At 44.4% G+C, this 22,528-nt stretch overlaps 1 protein-coding gene across 1 annotated transcript in view; it reads left to right on the top strand.

The window, feature by feature from the left end:
* Nucleotides 1–22,528, top strand: part of LOC126416511 (sodium-coupled monocarboxylate transporter 1-like) — a 188,312-nt gene that overhangs the window by 34,385 nt on the left and 131,399 nt on the right. Inside the window, exons 4-6 of the mRNA XM_050084253.1 lie at nt 11,283–11,348; nt 14,273–14,324; nt 21,333–21,400. Of these exons, the coding sequence (XP_049940210.1) occupies nt 11,283–11,348; nt 14,273–14,324; nt 21,333–21,400 (186 nt within the window). The remainder of the gene's footprint in view (nt 1–11,282; nt 11,349–14,272; nt 14,325–21,332; nt 21,401–22,528) is intronic.

Consider the following 22,528-nt stretch of genomic DNA (forward strand, 5'->3'; position numbering starts at 1 on the left):
GCAATGAGAGAAGCATTCAACGAATTCGAACATAAAACATTGGCAAACAATCTAAACAAGAACCCTAAAAAGTTTTGGTCATATGTAAAATCGGTAAGCGGATCTAAATCCCCTATTCAGTCACTCGTTGACCACGATGGCACCGAAACAGAGGACGACCGAAGAAAGGCAGAAATACTGAATTCAGTGTTCCGAAACTGTTTCACTGCGGAAAATCGTAACACGGTCCCTGACTTCAGCCGTCGCACGGACGCCAAAATGGAAAATATTGAAATAAACGATATCGGAATTGAAAAACAACTGCTATCACTTAGTAGCGGAAAAGCATCCGGACCAGACGAGATACCTTTAAGATTCTACAGTGATTATGCTAAAGAACTTGCCCCCTTTCTATCAGCAATTTATCGTGGATCGCTGGAAGAACGTAAAGTACCTAGCGACTGGAAGAAAGCGCAGGTCGTTCCCATTTTCAAGAAGGGTCATAAATCAGATGCGAATAATTATAGGCCTATTTCGCTTACGTCAATCTGTTGTAGAATAATGGAACATGTTTTATGTTCTCGTATTATGACGTTCTTAGATAATACAAATCTCCTTCATCATAACCAACATGGATTCCGCAAACAGAGATCATGTGAAACTCAGCTCGCCCTATTTGCCCAAGAAATTCACAGTGCCGTAGACACTGGCGAGCAGATTGATGCCGTATTCCTGGACTTCAGGAAGGCATTTGATACGGTTCCGCACTTACGTTTAGTGAAAAAAATACGAGCTTACGGAATATCGGACCAGGTTTGTGATTGGATTCAGGATTTCCTAGAAGAAAGAACACAACATGTCATTCTTAACGGTTCAAAATCTGCAGATGTAGAGGTAATTTCGGGAGTACCGCAGGGAAGCGTGATAGGACCTTTATTGTTTACAATATACATAAATGACTTAGTTGACAACATCGGTAGCTCCGTGAGGCTATTTGCAGATGACACGGTTGTCTACAAGAAAGTAGCAACATCAGAAGACTCGTACGTACTCCAGGAGGACCTGCAGAGGATTAATGCATGGTGCGACAGCTGGCAGCTTTCCCTAAACGTAGATAAATGTAATATAATGCGCATACATAGGGGCAGAAATCCATTCCAGTACGATTATGCCATAGGTGGTAAATCATTGGAAGCGGTAACGACCGTAAAATACTTAGGAGTTACTATCCGGAGCGATCTGAAGTGGAATGATCACATAAAACAAATAGTGGGAAAAGCAGGCGCCAGGTTGAGATTCATAGGAAGAATTCTAAGAAAATGTGACTCACCGACGAAAGAAGTAGCTTACAAAACGCTTGTTCGTCCGATTCTTGAGTATTGCTCATCAGTATGGGACCCTTACCAGGTTGGATTAATAGAAGAGATAGACATGATCCAGCGAAAAGCAGCGCGATTCGTCATGGGGACATTTAGTCAGCGCGAGAGCGTTACGGAGATGCTGAACAAGCTCCAGTGGCGGACACTTCAAGAAAGGCGTTACGCAATACGGAGAGGTTTATTATCGAAATTACGAGAGAGCACATTCCGGGAAGAGATGGGCAACATATTACTACCGCCCACATATATCTCGCGTAATGATCACAACGAAAAGATCCGAGAAATTAGAGCAAATACGGAGACTTACAAGCAGTCGTTCTTCCCACGCACAATTCGTGAATGGAACAGGGAAGGGGGGATCAGATAGTGGTACAATAAGTACCCTCCGCCACACACCGTAAGGTGGCTCGCGGAGTATAGATGTAGATGTAGATGTAGAATTATGCCACCCATAAATCCCAGTTCACGTCTCACCATCTCCTGAACCCATTCACAAAATTCTAACCTTCGATCTGGATCGTCGTCACTTAGCTGTTGCACCAGCCTTGGAATGTACACACGGAACTTGTCTTTCTTCAGAATGCGTAGCACACTACTAGCACTTACATTACTCTCACGTGCCGCTTGCCTTGAAGATTTTTGAGGCGAATGCTGAAACAGTTCCAAGACCGCAGTTGTGGAATCATCACTTGTAGCTGTAGAAATTTCGAATTTGTCTCGTAGACGTGTAATTGTTAACCTAGAAGGTGGTTCTGTACCATACTCACTTCTCCACTGTCTTCGAACCGCAGCTACATTCTCAAACTTCCAGTACCACTTAATTATCTGCTTCCGCGCTTCAAAGCTCAAACGCACGTCCGCCATGTTGCAGTTACTTCCTTGCCACTGCTGCCACCTGTTGAAGAAACATAACATTACTTTCTCACAGATATTTAACGTTGTAGAACGGGAAATAAATTGTCTATGACAGTTCAAAGTGTGTATACATTTTTTGACGCACCCTGTATATTCATCCAGTAACTGATAGTGAGAGAACTTAGCAACTTCCAACGATCTCTACACAAAATATCAATCCTTTTCTGAACTTCTACTCTTTTACATGCTTAATGTAAAATATTTAACAAATTAACTCTTTTGTAAAGTAGTCGGACATGTGACGCAGTTTTATATACGTGAGTTCGATTCTGTAAGGGAAGAAAGGGTTTACTGGTTGTTTAATAAAGGAAATATTAATTGTTAGCCTTTTCCCCAAAGCATCGATGGCACATGCGTTTGACACGCACAAGACGTGTGAGAAAAGTAATGAGACTGACAACTCGCGAATATACATTCTGTGTGTTCACAAAGTTTTAGATTCAGATAAATCTGAGAGTGTGAAATTAAGAGCATCTGCTATATAACAATTATGCTTATCAACAAGTTCATACAAGTACAGCCACTGCCAATAATAGCAACAAAGCAATAATAATAGTAATAATAATAAGAGGCATAACTTATCTGGCAAAAGAAAGAATTGTTTCTGATGAATTTTATTGTTTTGTACATAATTAGGTACAGTTTCAGGCCATAATGACATAATGTGTAAGTTCTCGCAGCTCTCCATTTCGCATTTTTGTGTAAGTTGGAGTTTTCTGCTTTTTCCTTTTTTCGGACAAATGTACAACATCCCTAACAGATGTATTTGTTCGCGAAATTACTTCTGGGCTGAAAACCAGTTATTCTTACGGTGCACCCACACAACAACATGTGCTAACTGTATATTTCGCTGTTAAATGTTCGCTTGTAGTCACGCTTATTTGACTTCGCCACTCTGTCAATCAATGGATCTGTTCTCGGAGGACCCAGTTCTTTTGCGCCTAAGTTTTCCTGATAATTTACTTTTCTGTTCCGAGAATGAGACTTTCACTCTACAGCGGAGAGTGCGCTGATATGAAAGTTCCTGGCAGATTAAAGCTGTGTGCCGGACCGAGACTCGAACTCCGGACCTTTGCCTTTCGTAGGCAAGTGCTCTACCGACTGAGCCACCCAAGCACGGCTCACGACTCACGACCCATCTTCACAGCTTAACTTTCCTGTTACCATTTAAAATATATTTAACATAGTTCATGTTTACACTGCACACGAAGGTCGATCCCACACAGTAAACAACGAACTCCAAACACAAAGTGCCGTTTGTGGAAATCATTAAACTCTAGTTGTAATGTCTACCAAAACTTGGTCACTTGACTAGAATACAGATGACGCGCTGATATCCATAAGGGTCTAAAGCCCACATACAAGTGAATACCAGAGAAATCAGTGATATAAATTTTCCTGAATTTTCATATATAAAATGTGGGCCCACAGTACATATAAACGTGGCTCACTATAAGATCAACGATTTCGGAAGTATGAAAAAATGCTACAGTCCCTCAATCGACAGTGATATGCTTTAGGCCCTTATGATGTTCAACACCTCAGATAGATTACTGTATGATAAAATTTCACTTAGAAACCCAAAAATGCTCAAATGTGTGTGAAATCTTATGGGAATTAACTGCTAAGGTCATCAGTCCCTAAGGTTACACACTACTTAACCTAAATTATCCTAAGGACAAACACACACACCCATGCCTGAAGGAGGACTCGAACCTCTGCAGGGACCAGCCTTAGAAACCCACGAAACAGCTTTACTGTCAGTTCGACTTTAACATATATTGATGTCCGATCTAATTTTGTTATAGTATGTAGTGAGCAAATTATCATATCTGAGGAGTGTGCTATCACTTAGCAGCATTTATGCCGAACGAATGGGAATAAAAGCCTGTTGCAGTGTGCTACCACCTGGTGACACTGATGTAAACTTCCAGTTGAGTGTCAAGAAAAAAAATTGTAAATTTGTGGTCAGATCTTATGGGACCAAACTGCTTAGGTCATCGGTCCCTAAGCTTACAAAATACTTAATCTAACTTATGCTATGGACGACACTCAAACCCATGCCTGAGGGGGGATTCGAACCTCCGACGGGGGGAGCCGCGCGGTTAGTGGCAAGGACTAGCTGTGCACATCGTGAGCAGTGCAAGTTGTTTATCAAATCCGTATCTATTTGGCCCGTGAGGCAATTACGTCACGCGAGTTGCGCACGCATAAAAGCTCCTTAAAACGTGCACAAGTGAAGGTGTGCTCGCGAACTTGATACCAAGTTTCACGGAGCCTAGGGGAGGTGTGTCGCGGTAAATTTAAGTGCCGTATCTTTTAGATTGCACCATCTACGTTAGTTTAAAAGCATTCAAAGAAAAATAACCAATAAATCGGCAAGGTGTCAAAAGTTAGGGTGCTCACGTGCTCTTTTGCTCATATACAGCAGCTGCCACTGCTGACAACACTGCGAGCGATTTGGCAACACTGTGTTGTTTTGCTCGTGTAGGCCGGTGTGTTCGTCCCTTCCAGATGCTCAGTCCGAGTTTTGGCTTCATACAGTTATTATGTGATGTCCAAGAACGCCATCAGTGATTTTGTATTTTTGTTGTGTGTTACGAAAATGAAACAGTGGAATTTAGAGGAACATTATGTCATTAAGTTTTGTGTTTAACTTTGGGAATCCGCGAGTGTGACCCTTGTGAAGTTGAAACAGGTCTATAGGGAACATATAAAACATATATATATATATATATATATATATATATATATGCATAACATCTATAGCACAAGTTTTTCGCTGGCACAGATCATTTTTTGTAGATTGAGAACACATTGAAGATGAATGTCAAAAATGGTTCAAATGGCTCTGAGCACTATGGGACTTAACAGCTACGGTCATCAGTCCCCTAGAACTTAGAACTACTTAAACCTAACTAACCTAAGGACATCACACACATCCATGCCCAAGGCAGGATTCGAACCTGCGACCGTAGCAGTCGCACGGTTCCGGACTGCGCGCCTAGGACCGCGAGACCACCGCGGCCGGCGATGAATGTCACTCAGGGAGATCTACAACATCAAAAACCGACGAAGACGAGTGTGTGTGTGCTCTTGTGAGACCAGTCCGATGTTTAACAATAATGATAATGATGATAAGGTCCCATACTCCGACAAGCGTTGGGGACGATGCGGGAGACCCGCACTGCCATACTAGGCAAGGTCCTAGTGGAAGTGGTTTGTCATTCCCTTCCTCGACCGTAATGGGGATGATGATGAAGTCAACACACAACACGCAGTCATCTCGAGGCAGGAAAAATCCCTGACACCGCCGGGAATCGAACCCGAGACCCCGTGTGCGGGAAGTGAGAACGCTACCACAAGACCACTAGCTGCGGATATTAACAATAAGGATGATGGGAGACCAGTTAATGTAAACTCTTTCACTGTACATCAAATTTTGATCTTAGTTTAGCTCATGCGAATGGTTAAGGCCTCCATCATGGCAGTGCCCAATGTCACATGGTCACTTCCATCACTGAATTTTTGACCTCGAAAGATATTCCTGTCGTTTCAAAGCCCCCACTGTTCACCTGATATGGGTACATATGACTTTTTTCTTTAACCAAAATAGAAAAATATCTTAAAAGAACGTAATTTTGGAACTATGGACAACATTCAAAAGAATGTATCCGTCTTGTTGAAGGACCTTCCTGTTGAAGGCATTCAGGGCTGCTTCCAAGGCTGGGAACAACACGACTCCGTCGGCGTATAGCTACTAAAGGGAACTTCTTTGAAGGGGACAATATTGTTGTTAAAAACATAATAAAAATAGTAGATAAAATATCACTCTCATTGCTTTTCTCACACACCTCGTATACGAGGGTCGTCCACAAAGTAAGTTCCGTTTGGTTATATAAAACAATCGTGTACAGAACAGAAAAAATATTTATTGTACAAAAATCTACAACTACTAACCTACTTTTCTACACAACTTCCGAAATTTTGTAGGCACTTGTCATAGTGTGGCAGAAGTTCTTGCATGCCTTCTTCATAGCAGGTTGCCGCCTGTGTATTCAACCACGTGGTAACATGTTCTTTCAGCTCGTCAGCATCGTTGAAGTGTTGACCTCCAAGGACAGATTTTAGGTGTAAGTAGAAAGTCGCTAGGAGCGGGGTTCGGGCTGTACTTAGGACTATCAGACGCGTCCCAGTGAAATTCACGTTAAGAGTTGTTTGGTCACATTCGCCGTGTGAGGTCCGGCATTATCGTGGAAAAAAACAACACCTTTTGACAGTAATCCTCGGCGCTTGTTCTGTATTGCGCTGCGCAATTACTTAATGGTCTCTCTGTAACCATGTACACTGTCCATCCGTTCTTTTTGTGTTGTTCAGTAAGAATTTTGGGTACGCAACGTGAGCAAAGTTTTCGAAATTTCAGTTTTTCAGTAATAATTTCATGAATGAGTGATCGTGAGATTTGCAGAACTTCCATAGCTAGGGGCACTAAGTGTAAGTGCTTAATCTTCTCTTCAATTGTGTGAACCAGTTCATCAGTAATCACAGACGGGCGTCCACTTCATTCTTCATCGTGGATTTGATCACGTCCTTCACTGAACAGTCTGACCTATCTTCTAACCATTGAATCATTCATAGCATTTTGCCCATAAACCTCGCAGATTTTCAACTGAATTTCCTTTGGTTTAACTTTTTTGCATTTAGAAAACGAATCACAGATCTGATTTCACACGCGGCGGCATTTTCAATTACGGCTGACATTATAAAGAAGCACTACAAAGCACACGTCGGCAGCAGCGATCTGAAAACGGCGTACATGTCTTCTCCTTGAGTCAGAGTAACCGCCGCGCATGCTCGGAACTGCGATCGTAGCGCTGCCGCGGATAGAAATAGAAACGGAATTTACTTTGTGGACGACCCTCGTATTACACACATCTGCACCTCCTACACCCCTGTCTGTTTGTCCATCTCCTCCTCCTTCACCCTCTGTCCATATCCTTATCCCCCTCTCTCTGTCATCTTCTTCAGCCTGTCTCTGTCCACCTCATCCTCCCACTTATATCTGTCCATATCCTCCTGTATCTGTCTCAGTCTCCCACCAGCGATGCCTATCAGCATGTGTAGCCCTTGAAAAACAGGTTAACAAAAGCAAGTGTTGGTGTAGGATCTCACATCGGAATGTCAGGCAGTGGGATTGAACATTAAACATTCCACGACAAAATTTATGCGTAATAAATGAAACAGCGTAAGAAATGTACAACTCATAAAGCACATTACTGGACACTCTCAGAGAATACGTCTGTCTTGGCCACCTTGTAAATATGATAGGAGACATAAGACTGGAAATCTTTCGACACATCAAGCATTTGGAAGACATTCAACTACACTACTGGCCATTAAAATTGCTACACCACGAAGATGACGTGATACAGACGCGAAATTTAACCGACAGGAAGAAGATGCTGTGATATGCTAATGATTAGCTTTTCAGAGCATTCACACAAGGTTGGCGCCGTAGGCGACACCTACAACCTGCTGACATGAGGAAGGTTTCCAACCGATTTCTCATACACAAACAGCAGTTGACCAGCGTTGCCTGGTGAAACGTTGTTGTGATGCCTCGTGTAAGGAGGTGAAAAGCGTGCCATCACGTTTCCGACTTGATAAAGATCGGATTGTAGCCTATCGCGATTGCGGTTTATCGTATCGCGACATTGCTGCTCGCGTTGGTCGAGATCCAGTGACTGTTAGCAGAATATGGAATCGGTGGGTTCAGGAGGGTAATACGGAACGCCGTGTTGGATCCCAACGGCCTCGTATCATTAGCACTCGAGATGACAGGCATCTTGTCCGCATGCATGTAACGGATCGTGCAGCCTCGTCTCGATCCCTGAGTCAACAGATGGGGACGTTTGCAAGACCATGGCTGCGGTTACCCCCGACGCTGCATCACAGACAGGAGCTCCTGCGATGGTGTACTCAACGACGAACCTGGGTGCACGAATGGCAAAATGAATGCAGGTTCTGTTTACAGCATCATGATGGTCGCATCCGTGTTTGGCGACACCACAGTGAACGCACATTGGAAGTATGTATTCGTCATCGCCATACTGGCGTATCACCCGGCGTGATGGTATGGCGTGCCATTGGTTATACGTCTCGGTCACCTCTTGTTCGCATTGACGGCACTTTGAACAGTGGACGTTACATTTCAGATGTGTTACGATCCGTGGCTCTACCCTTCATTTGATCACTGCGAAACCCTACTTTTCAAGCAGGATAAAGCACGACCGCATGTTGCAGGTCCTGTACGGCCTTTCTGGATACAGAAAATGTTCGACTGCCTGCCCTGGCCAGCGCATTTCTCCAGATCTCTCACCAATTGAAAACGTCTAGTCAATGGTGGCCGAGCAACTGGCTCGTCACAATACGCCAGTCACTACTCTTGATGAATTGTGCTATCGTGTTGAAGCTGCATGGGCAGCTGTACCTATACACGCCATCCAAGCTCTGTTTGACTCAATGCCCAGGGGTATCAAAGCCGTTATTACGGCCAGAGGTGGTTGTTCTGGGTACTGATTTCTCAGGATCTATGCACTCAAATTGCGTGAAAATGTAATCACATGTCAGATTTGGTATAATACACTCCTGGAAATGGAAAAAAGAACATATTGACACCGGTGTGTCAGACCCACCATACTTGCTCCGGACACTGCGAGAGGGCTGTACAAGCAATGACCACACGCACGGCACAGCGGACACACCAGGAACCGCGGTGTTGGCCGTCGAATGGCGCTAGCTGCGCAGCATTTGTGCATCGCCGCCGTCAGTGTCAGCCAGTTTGCTGTGGCATACGGAGCTCCATCGCAGTCTTTAACACTGGTAGCATGCCGCGACAGCGTGGACGTGAACCATATGTGCAGTTGACGGACTTTGAGCGAGGGCGTATAGTGGGCATGCGGGAGGCCGGGTGGACGTACCGCCGAATTGCTCAACACGTGGGGCGTGAGGTCTCCACAGTACATCGATGTTGTCGCCAGTGGTCGGCGGAAGGTGCACGTGCCCGTCGACCTGGGACCGGACCGCAGCGACGCACGGATGCACGCCAAGACCGTAGGATCCTACGCAGTGCCGTAGGGGACCGCACCGCCACTTCCCAGCAAATTAGGGACACTGTAGCTCCTGGGGGATCGGCGAGGACCATTTGCAACCGTCTCCATGAAGCTGGGCTACGGTCCCGCACACCGTTAGGCCGTCTTCCGCTCACGCCCCAACATCGTGCAGCCCGCCTCCAGTGGTGTCGCGACAGGCGTGAATGGAGGGACGAATGGAGACGTGTCGTCTTCAGCGATGAGAGTCGCTTCTGCCTTGGTGCCAATGATGGTCGTATGCGTGTTTTGCGCCGTGCAGGTGAGCGCCACAATCAGGACTGCATACGACCGAGGCACACAGGGCCAACACCCGGCATCATGGTGTGGGGAGCGATCTCCTACACTGGCCGTACACCACTGGTGATCGTCGAGGGGACACTGAATAGTGCACGGTACATCCAAACCGTCATCGAACCCATCGTTCTACCATTCCTAGACCGGCGAGGGAACTTGCTGTCCCAACAGGACAATGCACGTCCGCATGTATCCCGTGCCACCCAACGTGCTCTAGAAGGTGTAAGTCAACTACCCTGGCCAGCAAGATCTCCGGATCTGTCCCCCATTGAGCATGTTTGGGACTGGATGAAGCGTCGTCTCACGTGGTCTGCACGTCCAGCACGAACGCTGGTCCAACTGAGGCGCCAGGTGGAAATGGCATGGCAAGCCGTTCCACAGGACTACATCCAGCATCTCTACGATCGTCTCCATGGGAGAATAGCAGCTTGCATTGCTGCGAAAGGTGGATATACACTGTACTAGTGCCGACATTGTGCATGCTCTGTTGCCTGTGTCTATGTGCCTGTGGGTCTGTCAGTGTGATCATGTGATGTATCTGACCCCAGGAATGTGTCAATAAAGTTTCCCCTTCCTGGGACAATGAATTCACGGTGTTCTTATTTCAATTTCCAGGAGTGTATATTTGTCCAATGAATACCCGTTTATTATCTGCATTTCTTCTTGGTGTAGCAATTTTAATGGCCAGCAGTGTAGATTCAGATCAAACATGGTACTGAAACTGTAAAAATACGTTTTGATCAGTGAGCCCCACTATTCTGACTTATCATTTTGAGACTTGTAAACTTCAGTGAGTACACAGTCGGAAACTGCACTGTGAAGCATCGAAGGATCTATGCTGGGATTTGGAAGAAAAGGAGAAAAGAGGGTGGAAGATATGATATGAATTACCGATGTTGAGGACATTCTGGCGAGAACACCCACTATGAAATGGCGATGGGTCGGCCATGTTTCCAAAAGTAATGATGACCGACGGACGAAAGGCAGTTTGGAATGGTGTCCAAGAGACTCAAGCTCCGAGGAAGACTGCCAGACTGATGAGACAAAGACCTGAGCAACGTTGCTGGAGTCAGATGGTTGAATATCACCCAAAACCGTTACTTATTGAAAAAAAATTGCAGACACACCCGAGCTCAGAGCCTGGATAGGCCACATCATTTAATGATGGAGGTGGGTGCTGATGCTTCTGCTGCTGCTGCTGATGTTGATGCCGATAAGCGACATACGCCGTGTTTTGTTTACTTAATGGAAAAAATATCGTTGGTGTATAGATTGTGTCAAGTTTACTTATGAAACAAATCACCAGTGTGCTTCATCGCATACCAAGAGTACAGTACGTAATCAAATTGCAGGAAATCGGGGATAGCTACTGAAACGAATCGTTATATGCTTCTTACTATTGCATTTACCGAATTGCTACACGGCGTTGAACAGCTGCATAATTTTGACCTACTCAGTATTACACCATACTAACCTTGTTCTGTCAGAATATTACTCAAAATAATTTTTGTTAGGATTTTCGAGATTTATCAGTTCCTTTATGATTTACATTTTTCTTTTCCAGTACTTGGATATGAGATTTGGTAAAAGCGTCAGAATCCTGGGGTCCTTCTTCTTCATCATTAATATGGTGAGTGATGAATTAATCTTCGTAGCTCTTAGATTTCAATCTATGAATGCGTGTTTATGTTATTAATTAAAATACTAGATAAGATATCTCAAAGCTTATGTAGTAGAGAGCACTGTCTTTGTATCAGATCGATCAGCTGAAATATTGCGTTGTTGCATAAGTTTGTGGCAATTTCGTTTGCATGCGCAAGAATGTGCTGCCAGGACATTGTTTAGCGTTTATCACCTATATATTTTTGTCTTTCTATTTGTCCTATTTTTGATATTTGTGAGCATAAGAGTACTCTAAACAGAAGAGGAATGACAGTTGAGATGACCTGAAACATTTATAACGTCTGCGAAAAGAGCACTAATGGAAGAAGCACGACAGGAAAAATATTCATTATTCGTAAGAAAGAGACTTGGTACTCAGTACTTTCTATAATGGTGGTCAGCTCCGTTCAAGTTAACAACTGGGTTAACCGTCGTATGCCAAGGGCTGGTTAAAATATTAACTGCACGCTGATTGTAGTCCAAGAATCATACTGATGGCAAGGAATGGACCAGTTACGTCAACATAAAAGTAGAAGGAATCGTCGAGTACAAAAACAGGATTCAACAGGTTCCCTCAAAAGGACAGCGGCTGATTCACTGCCCTGTCTTCTCCAACCCGACAACGGAAAGCCACAGCTGTGGATAACTGGTTGTGAAGAAAACTCAGAATTCTGATGCAGTCACACCCGTCTTGTAATTTTCTCAGTCGTTAGAAGTTCCTTTGATTTTGAATTTTGGAGATTACATTTCTCTTACGAGAAAAAAGTATATTTGTTCTAAGTCGTACCATCACAATGTAGGCCACACAGCGTCGTCGTGATGCGATGTTTTCTCCTAGATATCGGAGATTCCTAAATTTATGAGCAAGACTGTATTTTCATTTAAACTCCAGGGAACAGTTTTAATTCTGGTGATCATACACAATGGGGCAAAATAGTTGCTAGAAAATTTTTGTCTGCTAAGACATAATATCGAGTGATAGATGTTTGTTATCATACTTATGATATAGCAGGCAACCTGAAATTTAATGCAGAAGGTTTTCAAAGTTTTTGTATGACCTTTTTGTATGACCTTCTGACAGATGGTTTATGGGACTTCGGTCGTTCACTTACGTAATAAAATAAAACACCTGCCGCCGTGCTTTCCACGTTATTTATTATACAGCAACCAGTTTAGGTGACTCAATACACCATCTTCACTCCTTAACTGACGCCGAGAGAGTGAAATCAATCAGTTGGTAGTTGATGGTGGCAGACACAACGTCGCTGTTACAGCATTCTACTAAAACCAATTCATAAATGTTAGCCACTGATGGGATCGTGTATACGACTGGAGTTCACTTCATCAGCGTCAGTTAAGGCATGAAGATGGTGTACTGACTCAACGAAAGTGAATGCTACATAATAAACAACATCGAAAGGATGGCCGAAGGTGTTTCAGTTTATTACAGTCTTCAAAGTGGTAGCAATGAGTATGTAGAGCCTTGCAATGAATTCCGTGATGATTTTTTTTGAAGAACATCATTTTAGACGGCACCAATATCTCTGGAAATTGCGATAACAGCAACCTGAAGTGTTGCAGTCACCTCTTTTAAAAGTCTGTCCTTCAGATAACTCCGTAAGAAATAATCACACGGGTTGCGCGCGGGACTATAAGGGGGCCATTCCACACAGCATCCAGTGATTACTAAGGTGTTCAGGACAACGATCACATCTCACAGCCTCCTGAAGACATCTGTAATGCGGTGTGCACGTGCTCCAGCCTGCATGAACCAGTAGTTTCGGAGCATTCATCTTCGTCGTGCAGACCGTGCATATTCATATTCCCGTATCTGTCTGTATTTGTCTACTGTGACAGGGTCCTCACTAAAAATGGCCCACTAAAGCACTGTGCATTGGCTGCACACCGAACAGTGACTTTTTTTTAACGAGATGGATCAGCAGGCTGAACATTCTCAGTAGCCCAGTGGCACCAGTTCTGTTTGTTGACGTACACATGTACATTGAGGTTTGCCACATGAGTAAACCAGATCTGATCCGTATCGACTGTTCCATTATCAATGACCTCAATCACCTCATTAAAAAAAATCGCCGCTCCACATTTCTGTCCTTCAAAGGTTGGTAACGTTGAATTCTGTGAGGGAAAAAGGCTACGTTTGTCCTCCATTATCCTCTGGAGACACCGTTGTGACATCCTGAGGTGCTGCGCTGCTTGTCTTGTTGATGTCGGGAATTCCTCATCGAATAAGGTTCGATGTCTTTCCACATTCTCCAGTGTTACACCTGAGGCTGGTCGTCCTGATTGACCCTTCTTGCAATCATGTAGGGACCCAGTCTTCTCAAAACATTTCAACACAATGTTATAAAGACTCTGAATACATTACAGAAAATTTGTATCAGAGGATGCTTAAACTTTATCATCACAATTTGATTTCAGTTCTTTACTGTAATGTCACCAGGAAATGGTCTTTCCGAATGGCGCTGTTCTTGGACCAAATGCTACTGAATGCACGTCTCACCATAATTGTAGGTCCAGACTTTGCGTGAAATGCGCTTACGATCAACAAACAATGTTCCATTGTTTGTTAGTGCTTCCATTCTGAAATGTGAACTGAGACAGAGCTACAATATAAGAATATCACAAGAAGAATCGTTTATGGCATACAATTATTTCACAGTAGACAAAGACTTTCTAACACCTATTTTGTACCACCATGTAGTTGAACGGATGCAAAGCATCAAATGATAACGTATTTGACATCTCCAATTTCGTATTTCACTGTTACGTATTCCTGGATAGCATTCCAATACCAAGTACTGTACATTGCTTCTTTAGTTGTTAAGTCTAATTTGTGCAAGCTAATGCTAAGCAGAATTATTGTGACTGTTGCAGGTCACCTGGGTCCCTATCGTCATTTACCTGCCCGCGATAGCTTTAAACCAAGGTAGTATCAGACGCTAATATCATGTTTGCTTTTCTGTGGTACTAGGAGAGTAAAATATCCTTTCTGCAATGTCTTAAAATACATTACGCATGTGACTTAAAAGTGAACAGCTTTGCACAGTGGTTTATAATACAGAACTCTCCACAAAAGTACAAGATCTAATTCAAATATAGAGTGTTGACATAGTGAAGCTTGCTAGATAAGTAGCTGATAACATTCTTTTATGACTTCGACTATACGTCTTCTCTCACGTGTTTCAACAAAAAAAGATTGACTGTGACACTTATTCCAATAATAGCTAGTTTATCTTCAGCAAAGTCGTTAATAATTAAAAGAGTTTATTATGACGCATTAAATCTAGAGTAATAGTTCACTAAAATATGTAAAACTATAAGAAAGAATGTGCTAGCTATTCTTGTACTTTAATCGTTTTACACCCAGAAGGCTTCATGCCAATTTTTCAACTTAACAGAGAATCTCTAGGCACTTCTGCAATTACAACCACGTTCCTCCATAAGCTTCCGAATATTCCGGGGAATTCGCCATTTGACTAATTGTAGATATAGTAAATCCACTGGATTGACGAATTTCTCCTCTTTTGAACTAGCACCCACAATTCTGGCCCCTCGAATAAAAAATAATTAATCTTATCTCAGCAGCGGACACGTTTGTCCCGATTAAACACTGTACCACTGCTTTGATCTTCTGGGTCTCCGAGCGCAGGAGGAACCATCCTCACTGCGATCGAAACGGAACCTATTTTCTGTTTAACGCAGTATTCTCTCATCAGTTACTGTTGATGGCCTTCAGCATGTGCTTACAGTATAACCCATTTCTTAATAAACTGAGCAGTCCCCTACTATGTCACTTAATCGCTACTACAAGGGGCGATCAAAAAGTTTTTGTTTGTAGGTTTTGCTGCAGAATGTATGCAACGTAGCGCGACTCCGATGCGCTTGTATAAGCACTGACATACAGGCACGGGATGAGTATGACATTGGTGTCCTTCCGACGTGTGTGTGTGTTAAATGCGGAAATCTGAACTACGGCGATGTTATTAACAAATTCGTCCAAACAGGACCGACGTGACGTTATTCTTTTCTTAGCTGCCAAAGTACAAACACTGATAGACATCCCTAGGAGAATGAAAAATGTGTATGAGGCAGCACGTCTATTGGAAACCACCGTTCTGTAGTGGTGCGCCAAGTTCTGTGCTGGTCGCGATTCAGCTCAACACGCCTCCCAGAAGTTATGCCAGCTGAAATAGGACCCACTTGAGCACCCACCCTTTAGTCAGATCTCCCCCTATGTGGTTATAGCGCCTTCGGTCCCTTGAAAAAGGCCGTGAACTATCGGTGGTTCCTGTCGTACGAGGATGTGCAGCAGGGCAATGTCTTACGAAAGTGGTATCTTCAACGTGATGCGTCGGCGGGATGATCGCCTCAACGGTCCCCGTGTGGCAGGCTGATTCTGGACTGTACGTCCTTCGAACGGAAAATTTTTGATCGCCCTCTCATATTTTGTCTTAGTATGTACTTTATGAAAAAAAGATTATGCGCTAGATACTAATTACTTTAGTGAAAAACGAATACTTGTACACATGTGGCATAGAAACACAGCTGCTGTACGGGGCACTATGGGAGGACAGTAACGATCATGGCCCGAACTGCATTGCTGTCAATCCAATGTTTCTTTTTTTTTTTGTTTTCAATGTGATGGCTTCCGATCAATGCTCATTCAGCTATGTCAACAGTAATGTCAATTACGACGATGCTAAAGTAAGGATAACATAACACTTTTATTTTTCGTAAGTATTTGATGTTGTCTGTTAATCTCATTGGATCTTCTATTCTGTTCTTATGTTACAATGCGTTTTACTTCTATTTTGCCGTTTGTGCAGAACCTTGAGGATTGTTAACGACCGAAACAGGTCGTAATACACTGACGTGTAAGTGGGTTGCTTCTGTATTGGCAGCGCTGTGTAGCGCTTTGCATTGAATCTCTGACTGGGCTTTCTTTGTAAGAGATTCTGTGACTGATTGGTCTCGTTGTTCCAAGTTAATCGCCAGTAGTGTTGGGCAGTTGGAAGTTAGTCGCCAGGAGTGATGGAAGTACTGTTAGATGTGAGAAGTTAGCATTGATGGAGGGTAGAGATCTGAAGTGTTAGCGTAGGTTAACGATATGTACACGTTCGAGTTGGAGACAGAATATTATTCATGGTTATACACCTTTGTATTAGATGTCAATGACGATTTATATTCGCGTGCGAAGTGGATGTTACATTATTAAGGTAAAAAAATACACTATTTGATCATAGAATGTAGGCATTCACAGCCGGTGTTAACTTCAGTTGAAACTTCCGGGCTGAGAGGCCGTGGTTGATGTATAAAATTTCCCCCTGACGTTTCGTCTCCATCTGCGGGAGACATCTTCTGAGGTCGTCCGGCTACTGCCAGTGGAAATTTTATACATAGACCACGGCCTCTCAGCCCGGAAGTTTCAACTGAAGAATACATTATTTGGTTTGCAACAAAATGTCTCCTTTGCTAACCATATGCCTATTAGTAGTTAGTGGCTTTAGTAGTTAGAATACTTTATTTAGCTGGCAGTATTGACGCTCGCTGTATTGCAGTAGTTCGCGTAATGAAGATTTTTGTGAAGAAAGTGCTTGCTTTGCGCTAGGATATTGTGGGTCTCAGTCATTCAGCAATTTAAGTACAGACACACACATTTCAATAAAGAAGTTCTAGATGTGACAAAAGTCATGGGCAACCTCCTTATATCGTTTTGCCTTGCGCAGTGCAGTAACTCGACGTGGCATGGTCTCAACAAGTCGATGGAATTTCCCTGGAGAAATAATGAGCCATGCTGCCTCTATGACCATCCACATTTGCGAAGGTGTTACCGGTGCGGGATGTTGCGCATGAACTGACCTCTCGATTGCATTACGCGAATACATGGTTTCGCAGCGATGTGTACCGATGAAATTCTCTATAAGTAACCGAACATAATCATATCCAGTACATGATCGGTTCACCTGGGACTCAGTCCAATCCATATAAACGTAGGCCACACCATTATGAAGCCACCACCAGGTTGTACAGTGCCTTGTTGACAGCTTGAGGGCATGGCTTCGAGTGATCTGCGCCACACTGGAATAAACTGAAATAGAGACTCATCTGACCAGGTCACGGGTTTCCAGTCTTCTAGGGCGCAAACGATATTGTCATGTGCCCAGGAGAGGCGTTGCAGGCGATGTCGTGCTGTTAGCAAAGGCACTCGCATCGGTCGACTGCTGCCATAGCCCATTAACACTAAACTTCGCCGCACTGTCCTAACGGATACGTTTGTCGTGCGTACCACATTGATTTCTGTGATTATTTCACACCGGGTATCTTGTCTGTTAATCTGGTAACACTGACAACTGTACACGAACGCCACAGCTCTCGGTCGTTAAGTGAATGCCTTCAGCTGCTGCACTGCCCTTGGTGGAAGGTGATGCCTGAAATTTTGTATTTTCGGCACAGTATGACACTGTGGATCTCGGAATACTGAATTCCCTAACGATTTCCGAAATGGAATGTCTCATGTATCTACACTCATGCTCATGAATTAAAGATAATGTTGATACATGGTGAATAAACATCCTGGTAGGCGGTTGGAGGGATTTAAATCACCTCGGGGTATGACCATGCGGTGCGGTTGACCTGCGGTCGTCGCACGGTAGCGCTGGCAGCAGTCCACATACGCAGAGGTGTGTTGGTGCATGTCAGAGTACAGTGCAGTGAGTAAATGTGCAGGCGTTTTCAGATGTGCTAATGGTGACTGTGTGTTGAAAATGGCTCAGAGAACACATATTGATGACGTTGTCAGGGGTAGAATACTAGGGCGACTGGAGGCTGGTCAAACACAGCAGGTCGTAGCACTGGTCCTACGTGTGCCACAAAGTGTGATCTCGAGGTTATGGCAACGATTACAGCAGACAGGAAACGTGTCCAGGCGCTACAGTACGGGACGTCAACAGTGTACAACTCCACAAGAAGAACGATATCTCACCATCAGTGCCCGCAGACGGTCACGGAGTACTGCAGGTAGCCTTACTTTGCACCTTACTGCAGCCACTAGAACGGTTGTCTCCAGACATACAGTCTACAGATGACTGAACAGACACGCTTTATTCTCCCGGAGACCTGGAAGGTGCATTCCACTGACACCTGGTCACAGGAGAGCCCGTAAAGCCTGGTGTCAAGAACGCAATACATGGTCACTGGAACAGTGGTCCCAGGTTATGTTCACACACGAGTCCAGGTATAGTCTGAACAGCGATTCTCTCCGGGTTTTCATCTGGCGTGAACCAGGAACCAGACCAGCCTCTTAATGTCCTTGAAAGAGACCTGTATAGAGGTCGTGGTTTGATGGTGTAGGGTGGGATTATGATTGGTGCACGTACATCCCTGCATGTATTTGACAGAGGAACTGTAACAGGTCAGGTGTATCGGGACGTCATTTTGCACCAGTATGTCCGCCTTTTCAGGGGTGCAGTGGGTCCCACCTTCCTCCTCATGGATGGTAACGCACGGCCCACCGAGCTGCCATCGTGGAAGAGTACCTTGAAACAGAAGATATCAGGCGAATGGAGTGGCCTGCCTCTTCTCCAGACCTAAACTCCATCGAGCACTTCTGGGATGCTCTCGGTCGACGTATCGCTGCACGTCTTCAAACCCCTACGACACTTCAGGAGCTCCTTCAGGCACTGGTGCAAGAATGGGAGGCTATACCACGGCAACTGCTCGACCACCTGATCCAGAGTATGCCAACTCGTTGTGCGGCCTGTGTACGTGTGCATGGTGATCATATCCCATATTGATGTCGGGGGTACTTGCGCAGGAAACAGTGGCGTTTTGTAGCACATGTGTTTCTGGACGGTTTTCTCAACTTATCACCAATACCGTGGACTTACAGATCTGTGTCGTGTGTGTTCCCTATGTCCCTATGCTATTAGCGCCAGTTTTGTGTAGTGCCGCATTGTGTGGCACCACATTCTGCAATTATCCTTATTTTATGAGCATGAGTGCTGTTTCAACTACCATTCCGCGTTCAGAGTCTGTTAATTACCATCGTGAGGTAAAAATCACGTCGGAAACATTTCCACATGAACCACCTGAATACAAATGACAGCTCCGCCAGTGCATTAGCCTTTTATACCTTGTGTACGCTATACTACCGCCATCTGTATATGAGCGTATCTCTATCCCATGACTTTTCAACTCAGCGTAAATACGTATCACAAAACAGCACTGCGTCGCACATTCTTCCAAGTATACACACGGTCAAGTCACATTAATACAACCACCGCCTTTGTTCGACGTCAGCGTGCAATAATGAGTGACAGACGTCAGGTGGCAGCACTAGCAGTGGAGGTTATACAAAGCATGTCGGGGGGGGGGGGGGGAGGGCGTGGAAAAAGTGCAGTCGTAATCGTAATGTGGAAACACAGCGATTTATCTGACGTCCAAAGGGGCATGCTCATTGGATTTCGTGCCAAGCATGGAAGAATTTCCAAAACCGTTATGTTTGTAAACTTTTCGCGTGGCGCCATGGTTAAAGTATACCGTGAATGGCAAAATGGCGGTACCCGAAACCGACGCCGACCACAGGTCATAGATGACAGGGATGAACGAAGGCTGAAGACATGTGTACAAGCAAATAGACGTGCAACTATTGTGCAACTGATCACCCAGACAAAGCAATGGGCAACCCACAGTGTCTCCTCATCGACTGTCCAGCGAAAGTGTCTGCATATGGGACTCTGCAGCAAGCGCCCGGGTGATGCACACATGCTTATACCCCAGTACCACAAGCGGACGTTCACCGAGTGGCGACAGGTGACATTTTCGCATGAATCACGTTCTATGCTCCATCGCACAGATGGCCGTCAGTGTGTACGACCTTACAGCAATCGTCAGAAGCGTCCAGGCCGGTGGAGGGTGCGTTGTGATCTGGGGAATGTTTTCATGGAATTCCCTGGGTGATTTCGACATTCTGAAAGACAGAATGCGTCAACACAACAGGACTCCCCACAGGTGATGCTCTCGGCTCAGTCACGCTCATTACCTTATAGTGGTGCCAGTACCTTTGTAAGTACTCTGTTCCCTCTTGTCAATAGTTGTGGGTGAGTAAATTCATAATATGACCAAATTACGACGCTAGATTTGTGGGTAGCTCGGCATTAACTACCCTTGAGGACCATATCCACCCCTAAATGCAGTTTGTTTTATCCTCGGCACGATGGCACCTACCAATAGGCCAATGCAACGTTTCACACAACCTGGATTGTACATGCGTGATTCGAAGAACACTAGGATGAGTTTGCTGTCTCCGCTGGCTACGAAACTTCCTGGATTTAGATCCAAAAGAGAAACTCTGGGACCATCTCGATCCGCTGTTGGCGCCACGGATCCACAACCGAGAAACCTAGTACAGCTGGCCACGGGACTGCAGTCTGCATGGCTCCACATCCCTGTCCGCATCTTCCGGAACCACAGTGACTCCCTTCCTGCATCTCCACGCTGTAGATGGTGGTTATTCAGGTTTCTGACAGGTGGTCGCATTAACGTGACTGGGCAGTGTATATGCAGCTAATAGCCACCTGAAAAAATATCCCATATCATGTTCCGCTATCCTTGCTTCCTTCAGGATTTCTATTGTTGACTGCTCTATTTTATTGCTTCAGTTTTTGCTTTACTTTCGTAGAATAACGTAAAATGTCTAGTCAGTCTGCTTGGTTTCATTTTTTTAATATGCCCATAAAATTGTCGCCTGGATCGAAAGCGAATAAATGTTGATACACTTTACAATTTCTTTGTTTGCCCTTATTCTATTATCATCTTAATCTATTTGTTCCTTCTTCAGTATAATTTGGATCTAATATTTTCTTGATTACCTTTCGTTCTCTCTGATTATCATTATCATTGTAGTATTGTTATCACAATTTTCTTTTATTTTTAGTTACTGGCGTCGATCTCCGCGTCATTTCTCCTGTAGTCTGCATTGTCTGCATTTTCTACACATGTTTGGTAAGTTTGCCTCCAAGTTCTTCATTTAAACACTAGTGTACGTGGGTTGTTCAATAAGTAATGCTCCACATTGTTTTTCTGAGAACATATTTATTGTTAAGAGTCAGGATTTGGTGACAATATAAATCAATATGTTTTGTCCCTGTCCTATTTTTCTACATAGTCTCCATCACGTTCTATGGCCGTGCGCCAACGTTGTGGAAGAACATGTACTCCCTGTTGGTAAAAGCTCTTGTCCTGTAGGCGTAGGCATGTTTTCACTGCATGACTGACACTCTCGTCGTCTTCAAAGGACTGTAAGGTGGATGAGGCAGCGATGCCCTACCCAATTTGGTGATGTGATCCCGGATTCTCAGACTTGTGTGTATGCGTGCACTATCGTGTTGGGGCAAGATTTCTGTTGGATTCTTGTCCGATCGAACACGTCGGGAACGGTTCCTGAGTTTATTCGGAGATTTCACGTATGCCTCTGAATTGGTGGTTGATCCTCTTGGCATCAAATCCACGCCATCACAATCCCAGAAGACTGTCACCATGATTTTTCTGGCAGAGGGCGTTGTCTTGAATTTCTTCTTTTGTGGTGAATGAGGATGATGCGATCCACGGACTGCCGTTTTGTTTCCGTCGCAAAGTGATGCATTCAGATTTCGTCCCCCGTAATTATCCGTGACAGAAAGGCCTCTCCGTTGATCTCAAAACTCTCCAACAATTGAGAAGAAATGGCCTTTTTTTGAATCTTGTAGTCCAGTGTGAGCATTCGTGGAACCCATTGTGAGCACCTCTTTGCATATCCGAGAGTCTACAGTCATTGCAGACGCACTTCCAATGCTGACCGACAACTGTAGAGCAAATTGCCGAGTTGTGATGCGCCGGTCGGCACAAATAATGGCATCCTGACGATTCAGCATGTCTGGAGCGGCGGCCGTGGCAGGACGTCCCGAGCATGGCTGATCGTGGAACTCTGTTTCTGCATTTCCTGAGGCTATAACTTTCTTTACCCATCGCCGAACTGTACTCCTATCAACTGCAGCATCGCCATACACTACACAAACGTTTACGGTTGTTCACCGCGGATTCTTTTGCTGCACGCAAGAATTCAATAACAACACTTTGCTTGTAACATGAGTC

Source organism: Schistocerca serialis, chromosome 8 (assembly GCF_023864345.2).
Source record: "Schistocerca serialis cubense isolate TAMUIC-IGC-003099 chromosome 8, iqSchSeri2.2, whole genome shotgun sequence".
In the NCBI taxonomy this organism is placed as follows: domain Eukaryota; kingdom Metazoa; phylum Arthropoda; class Insecta; order Orthoptera; family Acrididae; genus Schistocerca; species Schistocerca serialis.